Source organism: Odontesthes bonariensis, chromosome 2 (assembly GCF_027942865.1).
Source record: "Odontesthes bonariensis isolate fOdoBon6 chromosome 2, fOdoBon6.hap1, whole genome shotgun sequence".
Taxonomy (NCBI): Eukaryota; Metazoa; Chordata; class Actinopteri; order Atheriniformes; family Atherinopsidae; genus Odontesthes; species Odontesthes bonariensis.
The window spans coordinates 1835771-1845127 of record NC_134507.1 but is presented as its reverse complement, the minus strand read 5'-3'; the positions used below and the strand labels follow the sequence as shown (position 1 = coordinate 1845127).

General features: G+C 45.2%; 1 protein-coding gene across 1 annotated transcript; it reads right to left on the bottom strand.

Annotated features, from left to right (window-relative positions):
* Positions 1-389: 389 nt before the first annotated feature.
* Positions 390-9093, bottom strand: LOC142398689 (uncharacterized). Its single transcript, XM_075482806.1, has 5 exons — positions 8661-9093; positions 8145-8246; positions 6114-6233; positions 5708-5827; positions 390-534 (listed from the first exon to the last, which is right to left on the bottom strand). The coding sequence occupies exons 2-5, from the start codon at positions 8225-8227 to the stop codon at positions 390-392; spliced, it is 468 nt and encodes a 155-aa protein (XP_075338921.1). The 5' UTR covers positions 8228-8246; positions 8661-9093.
* Between the last annotated feature and the right edge of the window lie 264 nt (positions 9094-9357).

Sequence of the window (9357 nt, the reverse complement as noted above, 5' to 3'; positions counted from 1 at the left end):
GGCATGCAGCGATAACCTTTAAACGTCACGGTATGAAAACGATCAAAACCGCATCTAAATCCCAAAGCTTTGAAGCAGTTATAATTACCATCTGCCTTCTGATGTCCGGGGATATACATCAGTGCCCCGGTCCATCTCCCACATGTGAAATGAGAGAATATGTAAACATGCAAAGCACACGCCATATAGGCTTACCTGAAAACAACATCAGGAGCACCGCTGTGATCCCTCAGGTAAGCTCGGTGGAATGGGGCTCTTCCGTCAGGTTTGCTTGCATTTCAACTAACGCGGATATTTCTGCTGTTTTAACATCCACGGGAGATGCGAAGAGAGTGGCCGAGGTCAAGCTCGGAAGAGCAGACGGGAGTTAACGTGCTTCTGAAGATTGGCTACTGGGGCCTGGGTGCTCCTGGAGGGGAAACATGGAAGTAAAGGCTGACGCGGCTGCCAGCCTGGACTTGGAGGTCAATATCGTTGAAGAGACGGCGAACGACGAGACTGGTGGTCTTGAGAGTGATCTTGGACGGATGACGACTGAATAAATTCAACGCTGGGAGGATATCGTTAATCATGGGAATGTGGTAACTGAAGTCCTACGGGCAACTAGGTCTAAACGATGCATAAATAAAGCCATAATTAAGCATCGTAAATGGAAAGTGTTTAAAACTGTGAACAACTCTAAATTAATCTGGGACTCACGTAGCAAACCGAAAGGACTCTTAGGTGGTCACATAAATATAAGTGTTCTTTCTAAATGTGAACAAGTACAACATATTTTACAAGAATCAAATTTGGATTTCCTAGCAATGTCTGAAACATGGTTAAATGTAAACTCGCCACATGTGGCGAGTTTAAATTAACACAAGTAATTAGCGGAGCAACCAGAATTACTAATTCCTCTAGTACACAGATTGATCTAATTTTTAGTAATAAACCTGAAAGAATAATTAAATCTTATAACTTTATAACTGGACTCTCTGATCATAATCTGATACGAATGGCTAGAAAAGTAAATGGAAAGAAAGGCTCTGTTTCTGCACAGAACATGGATTATATGAAGATACCAAAGAATAAAAAGGAAGATTTTAAAAATGATGTGCAGAATATAAAATGGGATGAATTAATAAAATCAGATAATCTGGACTTTACTAGCCAGTATTTTGTGGATAAACTGCATAAACGTGCTAAAGAATTTTCAAAAATGTTTAGAAATAAAAATAAAAGGGCTTCCCTTCCGTGGATAAATGAAAGTATACTTCAAATGATGAAAGAACGAGATCAGATCCTAAAAGCATCATTGAAGTCTAAATTGACAACTGACAGACTTAAATTTACATCAATAAGGAATAAGATGACAAAAGAACTTAGAAAAGCCAAGGCAAATTACTTCCTTGAGGTAATAGTAAATGATAAGGGAAACTCTAAAATGACATGGCAGCAAATAAAGAAACTATCTGGACAAAACAATGCTAGAAAACAGATCGAACTGAGAATTAATGACACACTAACAAATGAGGCAATGGATGTAGCTGAAGCATTAAATCATTATTTTGTAGATTCGGTAGCTCCCATTGCCAACAGTTTTTCCTTAAACCAGCAATATGATATCAAGGAACTAATACCAGGACCCATTTTTAATTTTGAAAGAGTCTCTGAAGCGCAAGTTTTAAAAGTGATTGATTCACTCAAACCTGAATCTTCAAAAGATGTTTATTAAATGGACTCTGCTATGATCAGGGAGTGTGCAGGTTCATTGATTAAACCAATCACGCATATTGTAAATATTTCTCTGACTCAGGGTCGAGGGAGCTTCCCTCAATATTGGAAGCCTGCAGTTGTTGTTCCCATCTTTAAGAATGACGACCCACAGTTAGTTTCAAATTATAGACCAATAAGTATTCTCCCTGTTATGTCCAAAGTCATAGAAAAGTTAGCGGCGGACCAACTAATTCTTCATCTAAATCCTAGCCAACTCCTACATCCGATGCAAGATGGATTTAGGGCACACCACTCAACAGAAACGGCAACTGTTTATTTTATTGAAAGAGTTAAGTCTTTAATAGACAGAGGGGGCGTGGTTGGGACGGTATTTCTGGATTTACGAAAAGCGTTTGATACAGTTAATCATAATATTCTTCAGTCAAAATTTGTTCAGTTTAATTTTTCTCAGTATACATCTAACTGGTTTAAATCATATCTTACTAACCGCTCTCAATGTTTTAAAATACAACATACAAGATCCTCCTTTAAAGATCTTGTAACAGGGGTACCCAAAGGCTCAATTTTGGGTCCAATTCTTTTCAGTCTTTATATAAATGACCTTCCATCTGTGTGCAAAGGCAGTGAGATCCTTATGTATGCAGATGATACTGTCATTTTTATTGAAGGTAAAAACCACTCTGAGGTTGCAGTACAGCTGACAAAAGTTATGATTAATGTTTCAAATTGGTTGAATAATTGTCATTTAAAACTTAACACTTCTAAAACTGTAGCCATGTTCTTTGCTAAAACAAAAAAAAAATCTTATACAGAGCCTGATGTTTCATTTCAGGGCAGAGAATTCAAATTGTAAATGAATATAAATATTTAGGCATTATTTTGGACAGTAACCTGACTTTCAAGCAACATGTTAAAAAGGTGAGTAGGATCACAAACTTTACACTTAAAAAATTTAGGCATCTTAGAAATTATTTCTTGTATCTTTTGTGGATGTGTGTGTGTTGGGTTTGGGTGGGTTGTAGACATATGTGTAACACGTCTGTTTTTTTTATATGTATTGTAATTGTTTTATTTTTGCTGTAATTTATTCTTTTAATTAATAGGTAATTTTGCCATGCTCCTTCTGGCAGGGGGACTACCAATGGAAACTAGCCTTTTGGCTATAATTGGGTGCATTTACATTTTCTTTGTGAAATGTCAATTAGTGTACACTGTCCCTCTATAACAAATAAAGTTAATAATAATAATAATAATAATAATAAGAGCTGAAGGTCACGGCCCGACGACGCCAACAGAACCACATCGTCCGCAAAAAGCAGAGACCCGATTCTGAGGTCGCCAAAACGGACCCCCTCGACGCCCTGGCTGCGCCTAGAAATTCTGTCCATAAAAATTATGAACAGAATCGGTGACAAAGGGCAGCCCTGACGGAGTCCAACCCTCACAGGAAACATGTCCGAGTTACTGCCGGCAATGCGGACCAAACTCTGACACCGGTCATACAGAGACCGAACAGCCCAGATCAAGGAGTCCGGCACTCCATACTCCCGGAGCACCCCCCACAAGAGTCCCCGAGGGACACGGTCGAACGCCTTCTCCAAGTCCACTAAACACATGTAGACCGGTTGGGCGAACTCCCATGCACCCTCCAGGATCCTGCGGAGGGTATAGAGCTGGTCCACTGTTCTACGGCCAGGACGAAAACCACACTGCACCTCCTGAATCTGAGATTCGACTATCCGTCAGATCCTCCTCTCCAGTACCTCCGAAAAGACCTTACCAGGGAGGCTGAGGAGTGTGATCCCCCTATAGTTGGAACACACCCTCCGGTCCCCCTTTTTAAAGAGGGGGACCACCACCCCGATCTGCCAGTCCAGAGGCACTGCCCCCGATGTCCACGCGATGCTGCAGAGGCATGTCAACCAACAGCCCTACAACATCCAGAGCCTTGAGGAACTCAGGACGGACCTCATCAAACTCCTCGGTAGCAAGGCCCCCGAGGAGTTTTTTGACCACCTCGGCAACCTCAGCCCCAGAAATGGGAGGCCCCACGTCCGAGCTCCCCAACTCTGCTTCCTCATTGGAAGGCGTGTCGGTAGGATTGAGGAGGCCCTCGAAGTATTCCCCCCACCGACTCACGACGTCCCTAGTTGAGGTCAGCAGAGCCCCGCCCTCACCATACACGGTGTTGACGGTGCACCGCTCCCCCCCCTGAGCCGCCGGATGGTGGACCAGAATCTCCTCGAGGCCGTCCGGAAGTCGTTCTCCATTGCCTCCCCGAACTCCTCCCAAGCCCGAGCTTTTGCCTGAGCAACCACCGAGGCCGCGTTCCGCTTGGCCTGTCGGTACCCATGAGCTGCTTCCAGAGTCCCACTGGCCAAAAAGGCCCGATAGGATTCCTTCTTCAGCTTGACGGCTTCCCTCACCACTGGTGTCCACGACAGGCACCGACCACCTTACGGCCACAGCTGCGGTCGGCCGCCTCAACAATGGAGGCACGGAACATGGCCCATTCGGGCTCAATGTCCCCCACCTCCCCCGGGATATGGCCCATTCGGGCTCAATGTCCCCCACCTCCCCTGGGACATGGTTGAAGCTCTGCCGGAGGTGGGAGTTGAAACTCCTCCTTACAGGGGATTCCGCCAGCCGTTCCCAGCAGACCCTCACAATACGTTTGGGCCTGCCAGGTCTGACCGGCTTCCTCCCCCACCAGCGAAGCCAACTCACCACCAGGTGATGATCAGTTGACACCTCCGCCCCTCTCTTCACCCGAGTGTCCAGGACATACGGCCGCAAGTCCGACGATACGACCACAAAGTCGATCATCGAGCTGCGGCCTAGGGTGTCCTGGTGCCAAGTGAACATATGGACCCCCTTATGACTGAACATGGTGTTCGTTATGGACAGTCCGTGACGAGCACAGAAGTCCAACAACAAAACACCACTCTGATTCAGATCGGGGGGGCCGTTCCTCCCAATCACGCCCCTCCAGGTCTCACTGTCATTGCCCACGTGAGCATTGAAGTCCCCCAGCAGGACGAGGGAGTCTCCCGGAGGAGCACTCTCCAGTGCCTCCACCAGGGACTCCAAAAAGGGTGGGTACTCTGAACTGCCGTTCGGTGCATAAGCACAAACAACAGTCAGGACCCGTCCCCCCCACCCTAAGGCGGAGGGAGGCTACCCTCTCGTCTACCGGGGTGAACCCCAATGTACAGGCGCACAGCCGGGGGGCAATAAGTATGCCCACTACGCCTCTCACCGCGGGCAACTCCAGAGTGGAAGAGAGTCCAACCCCTCTCGAGGAGGCTGGTTCCGGAGTCCAAGCCATGCGTCGAGGTGAGTCCGACTATATCTAGCCGGAACCGCTCAGCCTCGCGCACCAGCTCAGGCTCCTTCCCCAGCAGAGAGGTGACGTTCCACGTCCCAAGAGCCAGCTTCAGTAGCCGAGGATCAGACCGCCAAGGTCCAGACCTTCGGCTGCCACCCAGCTCACACTGCACCCGACCCCCATGGCCCCTCCCACGGCTGGTGAGCCTGTCAGAAGGGGGACCCGTGTCGTTTCTTCGGCCTGTGCCCGACCGAGCCCCACGGGCACAGACGCTTGCCGGCGGGCCCCACCCCTGGGCCTGGCTCCAGGGGGGGACCCGCGTCCGGGCAAGGGAACACGGTGTCCATTTTTCTTCATCATCATCATAGGGGTTTTGTGAGCTGTTCTCTGTCTGGTCCCTCATCTAGGATCTGTTTGCCATGGGTGACCCTACCAGGGGCTTAAAGCCCCAGACAACATAGCTCCCAGACTCATTGGGGCACGCAAACCCCCCCCACCACGGTAAGGTGACAATCCTTCATTCATATATTTATTCTGAAACCACTGAATTAATTTGTCCTTTATCCATTTATCTCTTCATTTATTTATTCCTTTTTTCTCTTTTTTGTAAAGAGAAAGACATCATGAAAGGTCCTAAAATCTCTTTTTCAGTTGTCTTACTTTGTGCCTGAGGGTCCAGCTTCATCACTGAGGTCTGGAGGTATTCCTTTGGACCGGTCACTCTTCAGAGACAGACAGTCGGATGTTGGAGACTCTGCTCTCTGTCTGTGGTGCTGACCTCTGCAAACACAAACATGCTGTTATTCATATACATTCATTCATTGATATTTCGGCTTTCCTTTCCAACTGTATTCATTTAACTTTGTGTTAAGGCTCCTCTTTATTTACTCTGACATTTCATCTTTGATTTGTTTGATTCATTTAATCCTTCATTCATATATTTACTCTGAAACCACTTAATTAATTTGTTCTTTATCCATTTATCTCTTCATTTATTTATTAATTTTCTCTCTTTTTTGTAAGAAAGACATGAAAAGTCTTGAAATCTCTGTTTCAGTTGTCTTACTTTGTGCCTGAGGGTCCAGCTTCATCACTGAGGTCTGGAGGTTTATCCATGGACCAGTAACTCTTCAGAGACAGACAGTCGGATGTTGGAGACTCTGCTCTCCGTCTGTGGTGCTGACCTCTGCAAACACAAACATGCTGTTATTCATATGCACATACACAGAAAAATATTCACTTCACTTACAGAATGATCCAATAAAATGGCCGCCGGTGCGATAACGGTGAGTCTCTGTCCAGCAGACTGGAGTCAAAGAGAGACTTCTCAGTAGCATCTTTATCAGAGACGTGTCAGCCAGTGAACGTTTCTGAGCCTAAAACAGGGATAGATTCCTCTAAAGCGTGGTCCTGTTTACTGTTAAAGATTAAAAACCAACGTTTAATCAGAATAATCTCTGAAATAGAACAGATTTCCCTGCCTTTTCCTACACCTGTACGTTATATGAGTGTGCAGGGTATCAAATTCCTGAAGCTAAATCAGCTGATGTCTGTGTGTTCATATTCACATCCACATACATCTTAGAAAGGGTTTTAAAAACTAACTGCAGTCATTTAACCACTCAAAAGCATTTTAGAGGCTGGAAGACAGAGAATGAACTCAGACATTTCCAGGAAGCCCTCTGACTGTTTCAATCTCTTTTCTGTTTGTTCTTTACTTGGTTCATTTAAAACAGGCAGAATTCAGTCTGACAGAATAAGTGTGAAACCTCCTCACATGCTTTAATATTATCAGTCACCTTGAGACTCTCTCTCTAAAACCTAACTATCAAGTTAGAAATCTCTAGGTAATATTGGACTCAGACCTGAACTTTAACAGCCACATTAAATCTGTAACATCAGCAGCTTTTTACCATCTAAAAAACATTGCCAGAATCAAAGGAATAGTGTCTAAAGCAGACTTAGAGAGACTGATCCATGCGTTTGTCTCCAGCAGGTTAGACTGCTGTAACGGCCTGCTCACTGGGCTCTAAACGGGCTGTAAGACAGCTGCAGTACATCCAGAACGCTGCTGCTCGAGTCCTGACTAGAACCAGGAAATACCACCATATTAGTCCAGTGCTCAGGTCTCTGCACTGGCTTCCTGTCGCTCAGAGAATAGACTTTAAAACAGCTCTGCTTGTGTACAAGTCTCTTCACGGTCAAGCGCCAAAGTACATCTCTGACATGTTAGAGCCATATGAACCAACTCGGGCTCTGAGAACCTCAGGGAGGGGTCTGCTGCCTCAGGGAGGGGTCTCCTGCCCCAGGGAGGGGTCTCCTGCTGGTGCCCAGAGTCAGGACTAAACAAGGTGAGGCTGCATTTCAGTTTTATGCCCCTAAAATCTGGAACAGTCTTCCAGAAGATGTGAGACAGGCCTCAACTCTGACAATGTTTAAATCCAGGCTGAAAACAGTTCTGTTTAGCTGTGCATATGACACCTGAAAGTATTTTATCTGCACTCTTCACTTTTTAATTAATTAATGATTATTTTAATGGGTTTTAAATTTCTTTCATTTTTAATTTCTTTCTTTTATTTTTTTTATTCCTTTTTAATGGTTTTATTGCCTTCTTGTGATTTTATGTAGCTGTAAAGCACTTTGAATTGCCCTGTGTATGAATTGTGCTCTATAAATAAAATTGCCTTGCCTTGCCTTGCCTTAATAAAATGCACCATCACACACAGATCACTTCTCCTCCTGCTGGCATTCTTTTTCCTTTTTGCCTTCTTTCCTTCCAGCTTTCACAGCAGCTGCTGCTGCTTTTCACTCTGTCAGAATGATAGGTTGTGATTGGTCAGCTGATGCCACCTCCTCATGAACATGAACACGCTCATATTCAGAGTCAGAAAACCTGGGCTGATAACCAGCATCCTACTACAGCTCAACAACATCTCCGCTGTTAGGGCGAGTTAAGCCAGATCACCTATAAATAAGGTTAAAGTCACCTTGAATATTTCCAACCTGCTTCACACTCTGTTTGGGTTGCCAGTATACGTTGCCATGGTGATATCCCAGATAAGAAGCTGCCCCCCCCCCCCATGAGCAGTTCTCTTACTTTGTGTCTGATGGTTCTGGAGGTCTGGATGGGTTCCTGTTGGCAGAGCGACCGCTGGATGCTGCAGACTCTGCTCTGTCCATCTTCTGGACTTCAGTCAGTCTGAGAGAAGAAAAGAATGAAGACAAACACGTCTGTTCAGGTCTCACAGCCAAACTGAAACAAGCTTTAACCTCCTGCTTTTCTTTCTGTTCCACGTCAGAAGGAACTTTTAGAGAAAGGAGACGTCATTTCTTTCCTCCGAGCCGTCAGACTCAGTTTGTGCTGACCCAGCTGATCAGCTGTCTGCAGCTTTGTGGAGTTTGGATTTACAGATGAGTTACTGCTGCCAAAGCTGCTCTGAAGTCCTGATTAAAACACATCAGCCCCGGTTCGACTCCCGCACCGAGCGGCCCTGTGCTGCGTGTCTTTCCCCTCCCTCTGCCCCCTGCTTCCTGTCTCTGTCCTAACATTAAAGGCATAAAAAGTCCAACAAAAATACTAAAAAAGATAAAAGAAAAAGTTGTTCACACTCACCTGATTCTGAGCTCAGGTTTCCTCCTGCTGCTGTGCACTCAAAATGGAGCCTGAACTGTGACGGGTCATGCGCACAAGCATCGCCTCTTTGTAGTGAATCTGAGTTTTTTTCAGTTTTAACCCAGTTTTTTTCCATTCGCTGCTTTGGTTTCACTTTCAGTGGTCAGTCCCAGCTCGGGTTACGACAGAGCTTTCTAATGATTGGCCAGCATAGCGACTGATTATACATTGCAAACACAACACATACAGTATAATGTATCACGTATAATATGTCACATACTTTTAAAAAACTAAATTCTAAAACAAACAGTCGCTGCATGGAACAGATCAGTGTGTGGATGCAAAACAATTTCCTCCAGCTAAACTCAGACAAAACTGAAATCATTGTCTGTGGCCCACAGAAACAAAGAGAAAGTGTTATCAGTCACCTTGAGACTCTCTCTCTAAAACCTAACAATCAAGTTAGAAATCTCTGGGTAATATTGGACTCAGACCTGAACTTTAACAGCCACATTAAATCTGTAACATCAGCAGCTTTTTACCATCTAAAAAACATTGGCAGAATCAAAGGAATAGTGTCTAAAGCAGACTTAGAGAGACTGATCCATGCGTTTGTCTCCAGCAGGTTAGACTGCTGTAACGGCCTGCTCACTGGGCTCTAAACGGGCTGTAAGACAGCTGCAGTACATCCAGAACG